At 36.2% G+C, this 21,933-nt stretch overlaps 1 protein-coding gene across 1 annotated transcript; it reads left to right on the top strand.

Annotated features, from left to right (window-relative positions):
* The first annotated feature begins 18,107 nt into the window (after positions 1-18,107).
* On the top strand, positions 18,108-19,783 carry LOC113065597 (transcription factor 21). The gene is made up of 2 exons (XM_026236975.1): positions 18,108-18,746; positions 19,323-19,783. The coding sequence occupies exons 1-2, from the start codon at positions 18,306-18,308 to the stop codon at positions 19,410-19,412; spliced, it is 531 nt and encodes a 176-aa protein (XP_026092760.1). The 5' UTR covers positions 18,108-18,305; the 3' UTR covers positions 19,413-19,783.
* The last annotated feature ends 2,150 nt before the right edge of the window (positions 19,784-21,933 follow it).

Here is a 21,933-nt window from a genome sequence, read left to right as displayed (position 1 = left end):
CCAGCTAGACAACCCTGTCATAGCTGTTATCATAGCCCAGGCTTTTTATTAAAAAAAGAAAACAGCAAGGGAGCATGGAAAAAGACTGTTGCAAGTGTATTTTTTATGGCATTATTATGTGTATTAATTTTGCAGCGGGGCAACTCAATGTTGGGCACACAAGTAAACCAGACTACCAAAACCACCTTAAATCCCATAGACTTTCATTGCGGGGGTACAAACTTTTGAAAAATAAGGCTTATAATATATTTAAGCTGTCTACTACCAGGGCAAACCTTAAAAACTCTCTACTGAGAATACAGCTAAAACCAGCCTAAGCTGATCAGTTGTTTTGGCTAGTCTCACAAACTGGTTTTTAAGTGGTTTTGACCACTCTCACGCTGGTCTTAGCTGGGTTTTAGCTGGTTTTTACTGAATCCACTGTTTTTAGCTGGTTTTTGCCAGATTCGCATAGAAACATGCTAACAACATGCTAGTTACTCACTAATCAGACTAGAAACATACTTCTAACAAGTTTTAAAGTGGTTTTGGCCACTGTCACGCTGGCCTTAGCTGGTCTTAGCTGGTTTTAGGTGGTTTTCTTTACTGAATCAACTGGTTTTAGCTACATTATCATAGAAACATGTTAATACCATGTTAGTAACTTGCTAATCAGACTAGAAACATACTTCTAACATGGTTTAAAGTGGTTTTGGCCACTGTCAAGCTGGCTTTAGCTGGTCTTAGCTGGTTTAAGGTGGTTTTCTTTAATGAATCAACTGGTTTTAGCTAGATTATCATAAAAACATATTAACAACATGTTAGTAATTTGCTAATCAGTCTAGAAACATACTTCTAACATGGTTTAAAGTGGTTTTGGCCACTGTCAAGCTGGCTTTAGCTGGTCTTAGCTGGTTTTAGGTGGTTTTCTTTACTGAATCAACTGGTTTTAGCTAGATTATCATAGAAACATGTTAACAACATGTTAGTAACTTGATAATCAGACTAGAAACATACTTCTAACATGGTTTAAAGTGGTTTTGGCCACTGTCAAGCTGGCTTTAGCTGGTCTTAGCTGGTTTTAGGTGGTTTTCTTTACTGAATCAACTGGTTTTAACTAGATTATCATAGAAACATGTTAATAACAAGCTAGTAACTTGCTAATCAGACTAGAAACATACTTCTAACATGGTTTAAAGTGGTTTTGGCCACTGTCAAGCTGGTCTTAGCTGGTTTCTAACTGAATCAACTGGTTTTAGCTCGATTATCATAGAAACATGTTAACAACATGTTAGTAACTTGATAATCATGTCAAAAACATGCTTTTAACATGGTTTTAAAGTAGTTTTGGCCACTGTCACGCTGGTCTTAGCTGGTTTCTAACTGAATCAACTGGTTTTACCTGGATTAGCATAGAAACATGTTAGTCACTTGCTAGCCATGCTAGCCACATGCTAGTCACATTTTAATCATGCTAGCAACATGCTAGTTGTATACTAATCATTCTAAAAACATGCTAGAGACATACTAGCAACATGCTAATCATGCTACAAACATGCTAACGACATGCTAGTCACTTGCTAATCATGTTAATAAAATGCTAGCAACATGAAAATCATGCTAGAGACATGCTAGCCACATGCTTATCATGCTACTAAAATGTTAACAACATGCTAATCATGCTACAAACATGCTAGCAACATGCTAATCATGCTAGCAAAATGTAAGCGACATGCTAGCAACATGCTAATCATGCTAGAAACATGCTAACAACATGCTAGAGACATGCTAGCCACATGCTAATCATGCTAGAAACATGTTAGCAACATGCTAATCATGCTACAAACATGCTAGCAACATGCTAATCATGCTAGCAAAATGTTAGCGACATGCTAGCAACATGCTAATCATGCTAGAAACATGCTAACAACATGCTAGAGACATGCTAGCCACATGCTAATCATGCTACTAAAATGTTAACAACATGCTAATCATACTACAAACATGCTAGCAACATGTTAATCATGCTAGCAAAATGTTAGCGACATGCTAGCAACATGCTAATCATGCTAGAAACATGCTAGCAACATGCTAATCATGCTAGAAACATGCTAGCAACATGCTAATCATGCTAGCAAAATGTTAGTTACATGCTAACAACATGCTAATCATGCTACAAAAATGCTAGCAACATGCTAGCAACATGCTAATCATACTAGAAACATGTTAGCAAAATGCTAATAATGCCACAAACATGCTAGCGAAATGTTAACAACATGCTAATCATTCTACAAACATGCTAGTGGAATGCTAGCAACATGCTAATCATGCTAGCAAAATGCTAGCAAAATGCTAATAATGCTACAAACATGCTAACGACATGCTAGTCACTTGCTAATCATGTTAATAAAATGCTAGCAACATGAAAATCATGCTAGAGACATGTTAGCCACATGCTAATCATGCTACTAAAATGTTAACAACATGCTAATCATGCTACAAACATGCTAGCAACATGCTAATCATGCTAGCAAAATGTTAGCGACATACTAGCAACATGCTAATCATGCTCGAAACATGCTAACAACATGCTAGCCACATGCTAATCATGCTAGAAACATGTTAGCAACATGCTAATCATGCTACAAACATGCTAGCAACATGCTAATCATGCTAGCAAAATGTTAGCGAAATGCTAGCAACATGCTAATCATGCTAGAAACATGCTAGTCACATGCTAGAAACATGCTAGCAAAATGCTAATCATGCTAAAATCATGCTCTCAACATGCTAGAAACATGTTAACAACTTTGCTAATCATGCTAACGACATGGTAGTCACTTGCTTATAATGCTAGTAATATGTTAATCACTTTCTTTTTTAAACTTCTTAACTTTTCAAACTTTTACATTTTTAAAACTTTTTAAGCTTTTCAAACTTTCTACATTTTTCTAACTTTCTGGCCAGGCTTTTTCAAGCCAACTTAAAGTTTGAAAACAAACTTTACTATCTAGTTATTCAGTCTTGTTCTGTAGACATTTAACACATTTTGTGTAGAATTGTTTGTCAATATCTAGATTTTTCAGGAGTAAATTCAGCTGCACAGTGTTGTTGTCAGTTTACTGGGCTTTTCACATCTAAAATGGTTAACCCAGGGTAATTATTAACCCTGGGTAAATGTTTTATTACCCAGGATGCCTTGTTCCATGTTAGTCAGTGAGTTATCAGAGATAAACCCGTAATCGATTTGGGCATTTTTTTTTCCTATGGTACTTTAAATATAGCTTAACAATTAGTTTGTAATTACTTAGATCATGAAAAACTTTCCATAAATAACAATAACAACTGTTATTAGTAGTAAAATATTCATAATCATGTTTTTATTGTTAAAAAAATATTTTGTAGTACTATATTACTGCAATTAATTATAAAATCAATTAAACATATTGGTTATCAAAAACTTAAAATTAATTTGTATTGATCATTAAGGGGGTGATATCAGTCAAGCTCTACTTAGTTAGTCCTCGGGTTTTGATATGTCAAAGTGTACATCTGTAAACAATTATTATTATTCTTACTTGTCAATTAGTTTTTTATTAAAAAAATATATATATATATATACTTTTATTCATGGCCACAAACTGATCAAAGGTGACAGTAAAGATATTTACTCTGTTACAAAAGATTCTTTTGAACTTTCTGTTGATCAGATAATCCTAAAAATGTATAATCTTTTCCATAAAAATATTAAGCTTTGTCATCACAGGAATTATTTACATTTTGAAATATATTCTAAAATGTGTTTATAAATAATAGCTACTTTAATGAAATAATAATATTTTATTAATAATATATATTCTTTCAAAAATAATAAAAAAGTGAAAATGTGAAAGTGTCTGTGACTGTAAAAAAGCAGTTTTGGTTTAGTTGTCGTTTGCTAAGTAACTTGCTTTTATTGTCGAGGACCTCATTGTTTCACCCTGTTAAGCTTTGGAGCCCAAGCTAACCCTGGTCTCTGTTAGGTTAAATGTACTGAGAAACATGTTTGTGTGTACAGACTGGGATAAAGTGGTCAGAAGAAGTGTAATGGCTGTATTTAGCAGTAGTGTGTATGTGCACAGTATACAGCCTCTATTTTAGTCACTATTAAAGATAAGTTGGTTTGTATGGCATGACAAAATACAAGTTGCCAGTCAGTAACCATCACCTCGCATATGTAATATAAGCATTCACTGGCTTGGATTATACAGATTGTTGTTTTGTTTGTACTGGAAGAACCAAAATATAAGTGACCCAGGTAGTACAGATAAGATGGTGAATGACTGTTTGACCTCGGACAAATACGTCACTGTCTGCTTTGGTAAAGTGCACATGTAACAAGAGGGTGTTGTGCTTTCAGGGGGTAGTGCGTTGGTGTTTTATCCATCAGCACAAGTAAATATTCATTTATAATGAATGCTGTTGATACTTGGTTAATTTCTGAAAGATTCTTTTTTAGCTTTTGTTCCAGTTTCTGACCTTTGTATTCTCTTTGTGTGATTGTTTATGTGTTTTGTGTGTGTGTGCCAGCTATCTTTGTGAGGGGAGGTTTGAGTTTTAGAAAAGATTCCTAGAAAAGAATCCTTCCTCATTGTCATGGCAGCCCTCATTTGAAATCATAACGATCATGAGCTTAATGAACGTAATGGTCAAGATGACACAACAGTTCACCTCTTAGATCTGAGGATGTTATTAAAACTCAAAACCATAAGCAATAAAAAACTGTCAGACATGTGAGTGAGCCCAGCAGAGAGAGATTAATCATCAGACTTATTCACATGAGATTTGAATTTTTCCTCTTGAGTTTCATATCCTGTTAGAATGTGTGGGTGACTGGATGAGTTCAGCAGCCCTCACTCCGCTCTTCCATTCTCTCTCCCAATGTATTTGCATCAATTTGCTAAGGAATCACAAATATTTGAATCGATTATAAATGATTTAATTATATATCTTCATATATATTTAAAAAAAAAATTTGTTAAACAAATATAATATAATAATATTTTAAACAGCTACTTCATTAAAATGATACAATTTTAATTGATATATAATGTACATTAATTATATATTAATTAAATAATCTAAAATGATAAAAAGTTAATTACACACATATCCATTTAAACCAATTACAATTGTATTAAAATACATATTTATATTATATTTAACAATATACATATTGTATACTGTTATTTCTTACAGTTAACATGTATATATAATGTAAATTATATACATGAACTAAATAAAAAATTATGAAATATAATTATTAAATAATATGTTATATTAGTATATTTAATAAATATATTTTTTAAATGTCAAAAATATAGTTGTGTTTGTGTATGTATGCGCGCGCGTGTGCGTGTGCAGAGCATTCCATAGTTATGCTATAATACAAATGTTTGCTCTTGTTTTTTGTTTTTTTCAAACTGTATTAGAAATGATTTCTTTTACTACATCAATATTTTTATGTACATTATTTGAACATAACTGCACAGGCTTTGAATGTTATCCCAATGATCCTTCTTGGTTCTATATTTTTTTTCTTGAATAGCATATTAATATTGAACAAATTTCTGCACCTGTGTAAATGTCATTAAAGGTTTAGCTCACATACAGGATTAGAATATATCTTGATTATTTACTCACCCCCATGTCATCCGAGATGTTCATGTCTTTCTTTCTTCAGTTGCAGGTCTGAAGCCTAATGGATACCATTTAAGTCCATTATATGGAGAAAAATCCTGGAATGTTTTCCTCAAAAACCTTAATTTCTTTGCGACTGAAGACAGTAAGTCATGATGATGATACATCTTGGATGAAATGGGGGTGATTAAATTATCAGGAAATTCGTATTCTGGAAATGAACTAATCCTTTAAGAGAGGGGAAGCAGTACTCTCTTTTTACAGGAATCAAGACAATACGGTTTTGTTTAAGGTGACTAAAACAGGCTAAATAAATGATTCATGTTCTCATGTTAAATGATTCATGTTCTCATGTTTGCCTTAGAAACTCTTTCTCAATAAGAGCAAGATGTTTAAAAAACAATGAATGGGAAAAGATTATTATAAAAGTTGGATTTTCCTTTTTGGCCTCAATCAAAGCCAGATTTGTGCTTGCCTAAGCAGCCATCCTATCCACCATCTCTTTGTTTTTACCTTTTCTCTAATGTTTAAGTTGCTATTTGTCGTCTTTAAAATGAAAAGAACTGCACTTTCGTCCACCAACTGCCTTTGATAACTGATCCATCATGCTGAATGTATGTGTGTGTGTGTGTGTGTAGCATGTGGGTTAAAAGTTATCTGCACAGCTGTGTATGGATGAGAGACCGCACGTATGCATTAACCCCTCTCAGACACCTGTGTATAGGCCAGATAGATGAATGAGAGACTGTAAGGAAAAAGTCACAAGGGAAGCACATATGCGTTTATTATCTTTAATCACGAGGAAAAGCAATAAGAACTATCATACGGTCACTAAAATGATAGATTGAAAGCTTTACACAAATACACGTGCATGCAGACACACACCACATCCACTACAACTGTATAAAACTCCTTATTTCCTTTCAAACACTTCTCTTCTGTGTCGAACAGGTCTTGTCTGCCAAATCTATCTATACAAATCTTTGAGGCATTCAATGAGATTAAAATTGCTAATATTTCACTATTTCAAGATAAACATAAGCAACTAAAGGGGACAAGACAGAGAACTTGTAAAGAGGGACTGAAATAGACACATGCTCTGAGAGATCGTTTGACCTTTGACCCGAAGAGGTTCACTAAGATGTGTAGCTCAAACACTCAACTTGTTTTCTTTCCACCACAGACACTCGGACTGAACTCTGTCCACCGTCTTGACGGGAAGACTTGATGCGTTTTGGAAAAATTAAGCATTTTTGTACTTGTTTGGGAAAACTCTGACCGGCTGCACTGTGAGCAAATATGTGGAAGAATCAGATAAATTAAGTTTGAAATCTGGCCATGATGCAGATTTACTGCGCAAGTTATTTGCTGACAGTTATCAAAATATTTGGCGGGAGTGTCTAGTGGATCCTGAGGTTACACTGAAGAGAAGCTAGAGTAATTTTTAAGGGGGAAAATTCACGTGTTGACAAGTTATTTGGTGGATTCATTTCAAGATTATGTTTGGAATGTAGCAGGTTGTCACTTTTGAATCTCCAATGAGTTTGAGTTTAATGCGAACAAGTTTAACATCAATGCCGATTGGTTAAAAGGTTTGAGAACTGATGATGTTAAGTCATTAACCTCAACCAGGTGCAATAGCCGTGTTGAGATTGTTTATGCTAGTTCATTTTTCATTTTTTATTCAGAGAAATTTACAAATTTAGGAAGTAACCAGTAATGCAAATATTCCCAAACAGCACATACATATTTACAATCATAAAATATTTGTTCTGTTGTTTCAATCCGTTCATCACAAAAAGAGCAACTGTTAAAATCTAGAAAAGTCTGTTATAGGGTTACTCCACCCCAAAATTAAAATTTTGTCATTAATCACTTACCCCAATGTCGTTCCAATCCCGTAAAAGCTTAGTTCATCTTCAGAACACGATTTAAGATATTTTGAATGAAAACCTGGAGGCTTAAGACTGTCCCATAGACTGCCAAGTAAATAACAGTGTCAAGGTCCATAAAAGGTATGAAAAGTAGTCGTCAGAATAATCCATCTGCCATCAGATGTGCGCTATTTCTTAGTGTATTTAGCTTTGATTTGAAATAAAACAGTGCATCCTTGTGGCACGGAGGACATAGAAGAGCATGAGCAGCCTGGTGATCAGGAGTGACACAGAGGAGACCGTTGCCCAAGGAATTATTGAAAAAAAAGTTTTTTTTCTTCACTTAAAAAATGTATTCCTGTCACTTCATATAACCCAGATTGCACATCTGATGTCAGATGGAGTATTCTGACGACGATGAATAACAGTGAGAGTTTCTGCTTTTTGCTAATAAAACAATGATTTTAACCTGTTAAATGTCACCCTGTCCCGTATACGGGACACCTACGTTGACTATACTATATTACAATCAAATTTAATCTAATCTTGACAAACTATATATCGTTGGAAAGGTCTAAGACTCCCAAATATATATTATACCAATATTTTTTGTAAAAAATTATGTAGGAAAAGTAATAGATCAATTTATGACAAGAGTGCACCCTCAGAAATCCACATTACAAAAGGAGCTTTGACCTTTGTTTAAAAAAAAGACTTCCTCGTTGCCTTTTTCTCTATCACATTTTAGAAATCATCAGAAGTTATATATCACTTGAAAACATAAAATCTCAAAATTCATCCTTCAAAACCCATTTTAAAATCAGACATTTACCATGTAAATGGCACATCAAAATCATGTTACAAAATGTTTTCAGTCATGAAATATAAAAATTTTGGTTTGTATCATGCACATTCAAGTCTATCTTCAAAAACGTGAGTGACAGTTATCAGGTTAAAGAAGTTTAGTGCATTTTTCCCTATTAAAAATACAGTAAGACATCTTGGAAAATGCTAACATTAGCCGGATAGCACTGAAAGTGTATGTCCCACCCTCCCTGCCAATTGCTGTCTTTAGCCACACCTCCTGAACCCATGAACAAGCACAGACCAGATGACCAGAGACAACATTACTACATAATGTGTCATTCACTGGTGAGAAAACTTTATAGTACAGTTAGTAACAGTACTATAATACCAAGGACGGTCAGGTTGTTGTTGTTTGTCTGCCATTCTCGCAAATGCATATGTTGATAGGCAGGTAGAAAATCCTATCATAATGTTGGGGCTGAACATTTTGATTGGACGAACATTTCTTGGTCCTACGCCTTCCACAGAATATATAAATACATAGAAAATACATTTAGACTGCTTAACTTAATGATTGCTTTCAGATGTGAAGAGACTTTCAACCAGCATAATAAAACAAATTTCTAAAGACAATCACATATTGCACCTTTAAGGAAAAAAACAAAATATCTTCTTTTGCAAATGAAAAACAAAAAAACAATTTTAGTTATCACAGCTTAAAATTTTACATTAGAATAAGTAATAATGTGTTGTTTCAACTTAAAAAGTGTTCATGCTTTACTTTTATTTATAAGTTTAGTTATCGTTAGTTTAGTTAGGTTGGATATTTAAGTTCAAATTGTTACAAAAAAGTTGTTGTAACTAATTGCAGCAAATATTTTACAGTGATAAAAGTCAGGTGGGTTTGGAATGACAGCAGGGTGAGTAAATGACAAAATGACAAAACTGTTCCTTTGACAGTTTTACTATCTAGGTGTGTGGACAGGAATGTCATCAGCATGAGTGTTACTCCGCACTGTATGAGTTCAACTTCATTCATCTGCTGAATTCTGTCATGTTTACAGAGCAAGAGAAGGATGAAAGGACCATGGGGAGGAATTGGAAAATGTATAAGGTGTTTATATGTATCAACGTGTGTGTGTTTCTGACTATGTGAGTACATGTATATGTGTATGTGAGTGAGTGAAAGAAAGAGTCATACATGAATCACTCAATCTTGACTATCCCCAAGTGTTGGTGTTAAATAAAACGCCTCAATCATCAGTCGTTGCTCACCTCGTCTCTGTAGAACTCAGCTTAAATACTTAACGAAGCTTCAGCTCCATAGAGAGAGCATCAGAGTGTTTGTGAACATGGGAAGTGTCGTAGAATGCATGCAGCTGGTCTCTTGAGAAGCAGACACACACTTAACACTGTGCTAGACAGACAATAAACAGAGATAAAAACATAAATACCGCCGACTAAACAAAATCGTAACAAATATGTTCGAAAGAAGAAAAATATCTAGCAGTTTAGCTTTTCAGGGTCACTGTTAATGATATTGCATTCCATGGCAAGAACAGATGGAGATAAAGAAGTACTGGAGCGAACATAAGCGCCGGAAAACAAATGACATTGATTGTGTTTTAATGAGCCTTATTCTTCAGTTACTCACACCTTAATGTGTGTGTGGGTTTTACTTAGCAATACTTTGCTTTCAGTTGGCTAAATCTGACAGAACATCCTTATATAAAACCTTAGTTGAAAAGTTAAAAGAAGAAATTAATACTTTTATTATGCTTTAAATTGATCAAAAGTGACAATAAAAACATTTATAATGTTACAAAATATCTATATTTCTCATAATGCTTTACTTTTGAACTTCCTATTCATCCTTGAATCATAAAAAGTGTATCATGGTTTTCACAAAACTATTAACCAGCACAACTGTCTTCAACCCTGATCATAATAAATGCTATCTGAGCACCAAATCAACTTATGAGAATGATTTCTGAGGGATCGTGTGACACTGAAGACTGGAGTGATGTTGCAGAAAATTCAGTTTTGCCATCGTAGAGATAAATTACGTTTTAAAATATACACAAATAGAAAACACTCATTTTAAATGGCAACAATATTTCACAGTATTACTGTTTTTACTTTAACAGTAAAAACAACGAAATTATGAACGAAATTTGATGAACGAAAGAGACTTCTCTCTCTCAAAAAAAAAAAACTTACCAAACTTTTGAACAATTGTGTATAATTCTGTTTATGTGTGTGTGTGTGTGTGTGTGTGTGTGTAATGAAGTATGTTATTAAGTGATGGACTTTGGCACTTACTGCAGCATCTCCTGAACCCATTGCCTGCTTTGATGCACACGTCTAAGATTCACACACACTCACACACACCCAAGGGACCAATTCTTTCTCGTGTTCCTTCCTGTAGTAACATCCTTTTGGAAGACATTAGAGCACATTAGACCAACCCCATCTGACAAAGTGATGATGGATATTGAAGTTGCAGTTCTGGTGGTTCAGTCTCTGCTCTGACCCTCAATCCATTTCCCCCACAACATTTAAAAATACTGCAGTCCATAGACAAGAACTCCATTTTAAAATAGCATAATAGAAATAGTTCACCCCAAAATTAATATTTTGTCATCATTTATTCACCCTCATGACGTTCCAAACCTGCATCTCCTGTGGAACACAAAAGAAGTTCTGAAGAATTGCTTTTTAACATGCAGTTACTGCAGTATGAATAAGGACTGGAGCTTTCAAGCTGCACACACTGACACAAAAGCACCATGAAGGTATCATATGAGATTTGTGTGATATATTTCAATTTTTTTGAAGAAAAAACATTAGCTATATGTGAGGAACAGACTGAAATATACATTTCTGTTCACTGATAATTATCCTCTCCACGGGTCTTTTGCAGATGGTCTTGTTGAATTTTAAAACCATGGCTGCATTTCCCAAAGCCTTAGTAGATCATGGAGAGCATTGGTGCCAAATAAATGCCACATTTTTAATCAAAATAAATGCAGCTTTGATGAACGAAAAAGAGTTCTTTCAAAAACATTAAAGTTTCGACGATCTACTTACAATGCATTTGGCAGTAGTAAATGATTTGTTCACTTCTCTCATAAGCTCTCATGAACATAACACAGAGGAAACGCCTGATATTGAAATTTTCAGTGTATGGCAACTCAAATGTCAAACTACCAAATATAGGTTTTTTTTTCTTAAATTGGCTCATTGTTTTTGATGTTATATTATAGTTATTGTTTGTTTTTTAGATCTGTGTGTTGGTTTGAAGTATTTAGAGAAAAACTGCTTCACAGAAAGCAAACAATTTTACCATTTATTTTGAAATACCAGCATAAGATGGTTTCTTAAGAACTCAAATATAAAATATAAAATAAAATATTTAAATTTTAAGGATTGTATAGAGCATGGGGCGGCAGTGGCTCAGTGGTTCATGTAGGTTTTCTACAAACCGGAAGGTTGGTGGTTCAAGTGTCGAGGTGTCCTTGAGCAAGACACCTAACCCCAGCTGCTCCCGACGAGCTGGATGACGCCTTGCATGGCTGATACGACCGCTGTCAGTGTATGAATGAGTTGTGTGAATGGGTGAATGTGAGGCAATTTGTAAAGCACTTTGGATGGCCATGGGTCTGTTGAAAGCGCTATATAAATGCAGTCCATTTACCATGAGGCAATACGTTTAATGGAAGGACTCCATACATGAACTGATAGGCCTCTCTGTGGATGAAAATCTTTAGAAAATAGAGAAAACCATGTGCATTTGTGTGTGGGAATAGGGAGGCAGTCATGTATGGTATCTTAATGTAGGAGTTTGAGACATGTTGTATTAGAGGCAGTCACCATGTCCTCTCTATCACTGCTGCGATAGGGCTTCTCTCCATCTGGGCAGACACTCGGCGGACTCCAGTCTGCCTTTCCACCTGGTTATCAGCTTCAAACTGTGAGCTCAGTGCTGCAGATGCCCAAGAGAGCTCCGTCTGAACCATTCTGATATCAAGACTTCCTGGGAGTGGGTCAGAACCACTCATTACCATAGCGTTGTTGTCAGATTCATTTTTGGTGATAAAACAATTTGGGGAGTGAACGTGGGAGCATATGCACACATGTATGAACACAGAACCCATCACATTAAACAGTAGACGTCAAGATCAAGAAACCTGAACCTTGACCTCTGACGAGGGAAGAAAAAAAAACACTTCATCCATCTAAATCTTTCACTCTGTCTTCCTCCTCTCGTTTTATTGCATGATATTAATTCCTCTTTGTAGACATAAGTGGTGTCAGGCTTGTCAAACAGACTGATGGAAGTATGATGCTGGAGTATGAGTTTTGAATGTGTTTGTAGTGTTTGAGGTATCACAGACGCAGCATTACGAAACAAGCCACACAGAGCCAGCTCTCTTCCTCTCATTATCCCACTAATGGGCCGATTGGCAAAAACACATCCACGAATATTGAGAAATATTACATACAGTATATGAGAGAGGAAAACAAAAGTTTGTGAGTGTTAGTGCTGTTATTTAGGATTATTTGCAGCATTTCCAATTTTCAACATTTATTTCGATTTAAATTCCAAATTATTAAAAACATTATTGTTATCAAAATAATAATAATAATATTCCCAGTGATTGCTAGGGCAATGCTATGATGGTGTGGGCGGTTTCCAGGGTGTTACTATGTGGTTGCTAAGGTATTCTGAATAAATAGAGTGTTTTGGATGGTTTCAAACGGTGTTGTTAAAAACCATTAGTCTGCATTACACTCCATGACTAGATATATCTGAACAAAAAAAGTTCTTCCAAAGCCTAATAGGGAAGACATGAAGTTGAAGAGATTTGAAGAGAGTGACACAAATAGGATATCTCCAATCTTTTGGACACAGGAGGTTTGATAGTGGAGTTTTGCTGGGAAGTTTGGGGGTTGTTAGCTGTCTGAGCTGTCTTCACTGGTCTGTACTCTCATCCTGATGATAACACGCTCTCTGTGGACACAGAAACCTTTAGTTTTAAGTTTAGATTGTGCTGGCTCTGCTCATTTGAAAATCTGTTCCATGTGACTTCCTCCCACAGTACTCACATGCACAAAGATTGCATCCTTCCATCTCAGTCTCTTTCTTCCTTTCTGTCCCGCTCCATCTCCATCATAGTTACACATATTCACACAGTATTAGGTTTCATGCACCTGGTGCATTTGAGTGTGTGCACATAGACAATAAGCGATGAGAAGAGGAGCAGTAGGTTGAGTGTGATGAAGCTCATATAGAGGAGAGGGTCGTTTATCTGGCCATGTGAGAGATATAATGTAAATAACCTCAGCCTCACACGATCAATTTATCAGACCTTCGGCTCAATCTCCCATAAACACAGCTTTGGGGTGACCCCACATCTGTCTGTCCCCACATGCACAACTTTAAGATGAACCCATAGTGTGTGAGTGCAAGAAAGCCTGCCTGCCTTTTATATAAACATATCTTTAAAATAACTGCCTGGTGAGAATTATTACATATTGAACTGTTCTCCTATTTTCTTACTGGATAAAACGGCAACATTTTCACACAACAGTACTGAAGGTCAGACAAAATGGCATGTAAATAATTTCTCTAAAATGTTTTTTTTTAATGGTACAAAGAATCATGTAATTTAATTTTAAGTATTTAAAAGGATTTAAATATAAAACAAATAAACAAAATAAAAATACAAATATTTTTTATATATATTTACATTTACATTTTTTTATATATATGTTTAAACCATATTTTATAAGAATAAAATGAATAAAAGAAAGACCCTCAAATATTTTGGCCTAACTGTCTCTGTGATTGAAGGTATGGTATGGATAAGAAAAACAGGTAGGGATACAGGGATATTAAAAAGTTATTGGAACTATTATACTTTAAAACTGGAAAATCATGATTCCAGCCACATTGCACATTATACTATTCTGACATGCATTTTAAATCATTTACCTACAGAAAAACAAGAAATATTCTCGACAATATATGCACACGAAATATGTGTGTGTGTGTGTGTGTGTGTGTCCACGCCTTCATGCACCTACACCTGAATGTAGAATGTGTTCATTAGAACATTATTTTTAATGTTTATGTTTGGTTCCACATTCACTGTTCTAAGATTGTACATCACAGATTTATAACAATAGATACACCCCAAAGATGAATTATTGTTTCCATCTTCATGCAGTGACTTACAAAGACTGCTTTGCTGACCACAGACAAACGCTGTAAGTGTTTGACTCTGTTTGTAGCAACACCTGCCAAAGACACCCAGCAAGACAGAATCTCTCTTGAATTGTTTAAAGTGATTTTTCTTTCTAAGTATTCATGTCCGGCGTTGTTGTGTCCTCCCTAAAACTTTGTGACAAGGCAAAACACTTGTGCATTCCAACTATGGACATTGACCTTGGCAGTTAACAGCTCCAATGCAGAGGAGTAACACCGCCTCTCCCAGCCTCCTTACCCCGAAACACAAAAACATAAACACAAGCCACACACACACATCCAACAAATACAGAACATACACAGCTGCAAAACATCTTGATAATATCTGACAGCCGATCCGTTCCAGGTCAGTATTCATCCCAGACTGCACTCCATGCTCTTGTCTCTCTTCTCGCTTGCGTCCGTGTCCTTTTGTGACACACTAACCATCCTACAGGTCAGATGTACAAACATAACTGTATATGATTATCTAAACAGAAACCTACATCTTCACTAACCAACAGATTTGTCTCATACATTCCAATGTACGACATGTGTCAGGCTTCCTCTTTTAAAAACAGAGTCCTTAAGCAGCATTTAAAACCACGCCATCTGTCTATATTAAACAGTTTGTCAGTTATAAACTCTTTCATGAGGTGTTATGTTTTTATTAAGTGACACCACAATGTTTGACCCAAGAGCTGCCTAACTGGATAATTTGTATTCAAGCCAATAAATCATTTTTTTTTGTCTTGTTTTGTTATTCTAATTAATCTCTAAAGGGGTTGACACTTAAATTTTTTCCCCATCCTAGAGTTTAGTTCTGGCCTGGAACCGCCATTTGTTAGCTGCCACGTTGCAGCGTGTGTGTCATTGAAGTACATGTAAGATTAAGTGTGTGTGCAGTTGCTGTTATCAGTCATCTTGCGAGTTAGGTGACCACCTCTCATTATTGTTTGTTTGTGTGTGTGTGTGTGTGTGTGTGTGTATCTCAGAATTAGAGTGTGTATGTGTGCTTGAGTTCTAAGTTGGATGTGGACATGTGAGTGTCCAGTTTCCAGTGACCTTTGACCCTATAGAGCTAATTAGTGATATCCCCACTAAGACCACTAAGAAAAGCACATTCTGTGGCATTTGTTCAACCATTTTTCATTTACAAACACTGCTGTTCACCTGTTGCTGTCTGTCACCGTTATACCAGAGGAACTGAAAGACAAATGAAATGCAGTTAGTGATCACAAAAGATTTTTGAAATAGATATCATGCATGGTCAATATTTCCATATTTTATGTAATGAATAAAATGCATGCAAAATGTCAATTTTGTTAAAGCCTCTGCTGACATTTTTATTCTTTTATTTTATGCTTTTATTTTTAATTACAGAATTATATATATATATATATATATATATATATATATATATATATATATATATATATATATATATATATATATATATATATATTTCCAGATATTTTTATAGTTAATTGCTCATTGAATATATATGTGTGTGTGTGTGTGTGTGTGTGTGTGTGTGTGTGTGTGTGTGTGTGTGTGTGTGTGTGTGTGTGTGTGTGTGTGTGTGTGTGTGTGTAAAAAAAGAGGATATAGGTATGACCATACAGTCTCTCTGTTTATTTTTTAAATACTAATTATAAAAATATTATCAGTAATTACAGCATTTGATGGGTCATACTTTTTCTAATTTTACGCATTTTTTGATCCACTATTTAATTTTGAATGCTCCAAATGTGACTAATATATAAAAATGAAAAATGTAAATATGGTTTCTGCAGGTCATGCCTGAGTTCCTTTTATAACGTTATGGAATACATTAATGGGACTGTTCTGTATTAAGCTGTCTTTCTGGGTGCTAGTGTCAGGGAAGACGAGAGAGCTCAGTCTGAGAGTGACTGTGGAAAACAGTGGCTATGAAGTCTTCACATAATGCTGTAGCAGGGCAGGACAATTAATCTTAAATCCCGCTTTTATTTTCTTTTGACCAGCCCACCTACCAGGAAAGAAGAAAGAAAGAGACTCAAAGTCAGAAAGACTGTATGGCCCGATTACCATGTCCTCCTACTTTTTATATACCTGCACTGAGCATCTGTAAAGGTTCTTTCCGTTACTTCAGTTTAAAATAATTGAAAACAACTCTCTTTGATTTATTACACCTGTAAACTCAGTTAAACCTGATATGCCACGGCAAGAAACAAGATCTGTCCATTCATCAGTCAGGTTAAGAACTATGGCAAGGTTAAAATAACTCTGGTAATTTGCTGTGGTAAGGGATGCTGTTTGTGAGACACCGGAACTCTGAGGTGTCAGAGGGCAGATCTCTGGAGAATCTCTCTCTCCTTCTTCGGTAATCTCGAAGTTTACAATTTGTTTAATCTGTGCGTCACTATAAGTAAGGGCATCTAAAGATGATGGTCATTAACTAGCATGCTGAGGAGGAAGCAGCAGGTGCCCCTCGTGTGTTGTAGCAATCATCACCTGATTTAAAACCACTCTTGAGTCACCTTCAGCCGAGCCACTTAGAGCTCCCACAGATCGGGATGTTTTGGCTTGAATTAGTTGGTTGTATTAGAGACCGGTGTGGGGTACCATTAAAAAAGCAAAACATAGGGTTTTGGGACGCGGAGTATCCATTTCACGTGCCCCTCCGGAGGCGCCAGTGGGCCATTTGAGACATTTCTCGTGGGATCCTATTAGAGGGCATCGGTGCTGAAAGCCGTAAGGACTCTCCCATGATCAATGCGCGATTACGCGTGGGGTCACCACTGTACCGTTTTATGAATCCCATGTTCCAATGCACGCACAACTGTTATTTTCATCAGTAATATGCCACCTGACAACTCAGTTGGACAAACTCCGAGGAATTCAGAGAGCACCGTCCAGATGATGCTAAGCGTAAAAAACGTTTGTCGGCCTTCATAAAATAGGCTACTATAAATGTATAGCTGTTTAACTGTTTCCATAATACTGAATGCAGTACGTTTAAAAATGTGTAATTAATTTTTTATGTAACACTTTAATAATAATTAATAATATTACTGTCGTTGTTTTGGAAAAACGTTTAGGAAAGAAATTCTATAGTTGCATTAGTAATTGAAATTACTTTTCTTATTTGAAATGAAGAGGGGGCAAAATGTTTTAGCCTACTAATAAATACCGACGAAGAAAGAATTTGAACTGTGCTTTGAAAAACATTCATTTGATCTTTTTATTTTAAACATTTACAATTATTGTCATTGACTGTAATACACGTATAGCCTATAATAATTTTTTAATAAAGCTTATACTACAATATAATATGAACTAATACAATTATTATTCAGATTAACTTAGAAAATGCACTGTGAATTAAAACTTACAATTTGTATCATAGCTTTTTCTGTTTCTGTATGCATGCGTGTTGAATGACATTGCAATATCACTGCAAAAAATGGTGCACAAACAACTGATTATCTGAGCAGGTTTAGTGTTTGCTTCCACCATGAGAATCTTGCCGCGTGCGGGGGTTACGCCCCTGAGCGCGAGAGATAAATGGTAAGATCCTTTAGCTCGTGAGTTACAAGTTACGTTACGCTCATCCTCAGCTCGCGCATGACACGTTTCTGCTCCGAAGGCAGTCGCGTTATCTCCATGTCCCTTTAGAGAAGCACAAACTCGCTCAGACTTACTTTTCTCCACCACATCCTCGTCAGCTCAACATGTCCACCGGCTCCATCAGCGATGTGGATGAATTTCACGAGTCTGAGCTGCTGGATAGTCTTTTGAAATTCGGATCCGGTAAAGATCCGGGGACATCAAACGAGAGCACGGAGGACAGCTCCAACTGCGAAGGAGCCTCGGTTACAGAATGTACGGGGAAAAGGCGCAAATCAGCCGCTATGCGTAAACCGGCTCCGAATGGTGTAGCCCAAGAGGGCAAGCAGGTCCAGAGGAACGCGGCGAACGCGCGCGAGAGGGCGAGGATGCGCGTGCTGAGCAAAGCGTTCTCTCGGTTGAAGACGACGTTACCGTGGGTTCCGCCAGACACCAAACTCTCCAAGCTGGACACACTGCGGCTGGCCTCCAGCTACATCGCGCACCTGCGACAGATACTCGCCAATGACAAATACGAGAATGGCTACATACATCCAGTCAACCTGGTGAGAGACTTTTGAAAAACTTTTTGCAAAAAATAAAATAAAATAAAACAAAGAAATAATAATACTAATAAAGAAAGAAAGAAAGAAAGAAAGAAAGAATCTCAATAAGCAAGATACGTTTATGCTATGATAATGTAACACGTTTTCCTTATTTTAACAACATCTTTACTTCCAACCAGTTAACAATTTCTGTAATTTCTATCTGTTTTTATGAATTTTCAGAATTTAAGTTCGATTTTATTAATTGTTCCAAATATTGACTTTGGTAACACTTTACTTTGATTTTACTTGGGCTAAAAAATAGAGGCAGAAATGAAACTTTTTACAAAAAAAAAAAAAAAAAAAAATGGAGGCAGGAATAACATTTTAGTTTAGTGTATAAATGGTAAAATAAGCATTTTCTGAAAATTACTATTCCTTCAGAAATAATATGGAAAAATAATATGGAATATCCTCAGTTATGTAACCTAGGTTATGTTTACCATGTGTAATAATAATAAAAAGGTTATTAATTATCAGTTATTTGGTGTGTTTACCGATTTTAATTGAACTTTCATTCATACTTCTTTCCCACAGACGTGGCCGTTTATAGTGGCGGGCAAACCAGAAAATGAACTTAAAGAAATGCTGAATTCTACACGTTTATGTGGGACTACAGCTTCCTGATACACCAGATGGACTTAAAACATGGACCTATTTGAAATATTTGAATTAAAAAAATAAGAATAACACGTCATCTCCTATCTAAACACACGAGTGGGAATAATGGGGACAACATCCTCACTCGCATTCCTGTAAAGAGAAACTGATATCTAGCCTATTTAAATACTCACACGTGGGCCTTGCTGGTTCAAGGCAACAATGTGTGATTTTATGCAGCTGTTTTTATAAAGATTCTGTCATCACTTTTTTTTTTTTTATCAAAAACACGAGAAATCATTATGCATATAGGGCTTTGGTGACGCGAAGTGTCATAATATCACGCGCCTTTGCTGTTTGCATTAGAATAATTGTAAATAAAAATGTTAAAGTTTCAAGTGATGCAAGTTTTCTTTGATCGACCATGGACAGAGAGTTCATGTTTATTCACTTTGCTTTGACCTGTGTGAACCTTGTTATCATTTCGCCCCACCTTTTTCTCTCAAGATCTCTGGCGAGAGGACATGTCACCCTGTCACCCTGCCTGCGAGAGATAACGTGATTAATTCCCTTAATCGGAAGAAACGTAAGCCTTCTCTTTATCATGATATATCTGTCATCAGATAAGCATGGCCTTAACCGTTTTGGAAATCAAAGCGAGCGCTTCCAATAGAGATCGAGAAACTTCTCCAAAAACTCTTAGAATTCCTCCGACTTTTAAGAAGACAGGCCAGAGAAAACTGTGGGCTGACGTGGTCCGTGTTTAAGGTCAGTTGTTTTTAGACCAGTGAATCGCGCGGCTCTTAATCTCACCGTGCAGCCGTTGTTTAATTTCGCTCGGGGTTGTGACCGTTATGTTTATAGCGCGCGGACAGATATTTATGCATCACTCCTCTGAGGGGCGCGAGAGCACGAGTTACCCGGAGTTACCGATGATGGGACGCCCGATGTCACAGCCACGCCGCGGCATTACAACTTAGAAAAACACTGCTCCCGCGCGTATTCCACATTAAACCAGTCATCACTGCTCTATAGCAGAATTACAGAAATCCGCGCGGTGAGACAAAACGGTTTGATGGCTCAAGACAATAACAAGCCCGCCGCCGTCATCAATCACGCGCTGTTATTGTAAGGAGAGGCTGAGGGGTGATCTGTGCGAGTGAGAGCGAGGGAGGCTTAAGCACACACGCGCGCGCACGCAAGAGCCGCATGCTTGGACAATAAACCAGCTCTAAAACATTGTGAAATCTTCTGATAAGTCTTAAAATGAGATATGACTGTAGGAATCTACTTTTCATTTATTATAAAAATAGAGACACCAGTTTGTAGGCCTGTGCTGTCCTCAAGGCTAATTTGGTTCCCTTAGAAATGTCCTTTGGGTTTTCAGCATTGTGGCTTATGATTAATGCGATACTTTTATACATTTCATTTAAATCACCTTACATATCAAACGCAAAAACATTCAATTGGTTAAGAAAAGTAACCAAGTTGTGGTTATTTGTAACCCGTATTATGCTTTTGGATTTGAAGTGACTAATTTACAGTGAGCAAGAAAAGTTTTTAAAATCTTTGGGTATAATCGTTCAGCATAATATCGGCAAAATTGGCAAATTGGCATTGCCAAATTCGGGTGTAGTTATGTAGCCTATTATTTAAGCAACAATTGGAGCAGTAACTTGAAGATCTCTGTGACAATCTATATATATATATATATATATATATAGGCCTATATTGTTTATAAAGATTCTCATAAGCCTATCTTTTTGAACGTAGTTTTTATAAAATTGTATCAGTCCGCTGAGACAGTGAAAGTAAAATTTCTTTAGGCTTTCAAAAGGATGTAAAATATCCTAATAAGTTTTATGGGACATTTTTTTCTCACGGGACGCTGAGAAAGCTCCCCAAACATCCCCTACTAGAATACGACCGAAATATATTTTCATTCTCCCCTGCTTCCGTCGTCTTTTTCTGTCATCATCTGAAAATCAAAAGAAAGTATTTTCTTTTTAAAGGAGTTTCCCTTATTTCCTGTACGAAGCTCACGTTCATCTATATAAATCAGCATGGATAAATCAAGGCGGTCCATCACCGCAAGACCACCGCAGAGAACACTGAACAGTGTCCGGGTCAGCTGCGCTCTGCCCGGCAGCGGGAGGAGGAGGAGGAGGAGGCAGGGAGGCTCGGTCATTAGAAAGATAAAGTGGACCCAGGATTCCCATGTGTTGCGAGAATATGGCTAATTGTTTTGTTGGACTGCTGCCCAAAGCTCTCTTTTATAGTCATAAAGTCTCTTGAGAGGGAACATTGGAATGTAGTCTAGATGCAGATAACTAAAAACTACCATATAAGAGTGCGCGTGTGTCAGCTAAAGTTTATAATTAGCAAAGTTGGTTTAAAACGGATAATGAGCTGGTTTTGTTGCCCTTCACTCAAAACATCGTTCCTTTAATAGATTTTCCAGTGGCTTAACAACTTTAACAAACGAACTTTTAATGTTCTTTTGTAAGTGGGAGAAACTGCATCAATCTTGACACAATATGTTTCAGCA

This window comes from Carassius auratus, chromosome 48 (genome assembly GCF_003368295.1).
Source record: "Carassius auratus strain Wakin chromosome 48, ASM336829v1, whole genome shotgun sequence".
Classification (NCBI taxonomy): Eukaryota; Metazoa; Chordata; class Actinopteri; order Cypriniformes; family Cyprinidae; genus Carassius; species Carassius auratus.
Note: the sequence above shows the minus strand (reverse complement) of the source record. Positions and strands in the feature narration are given on the sequence as shown.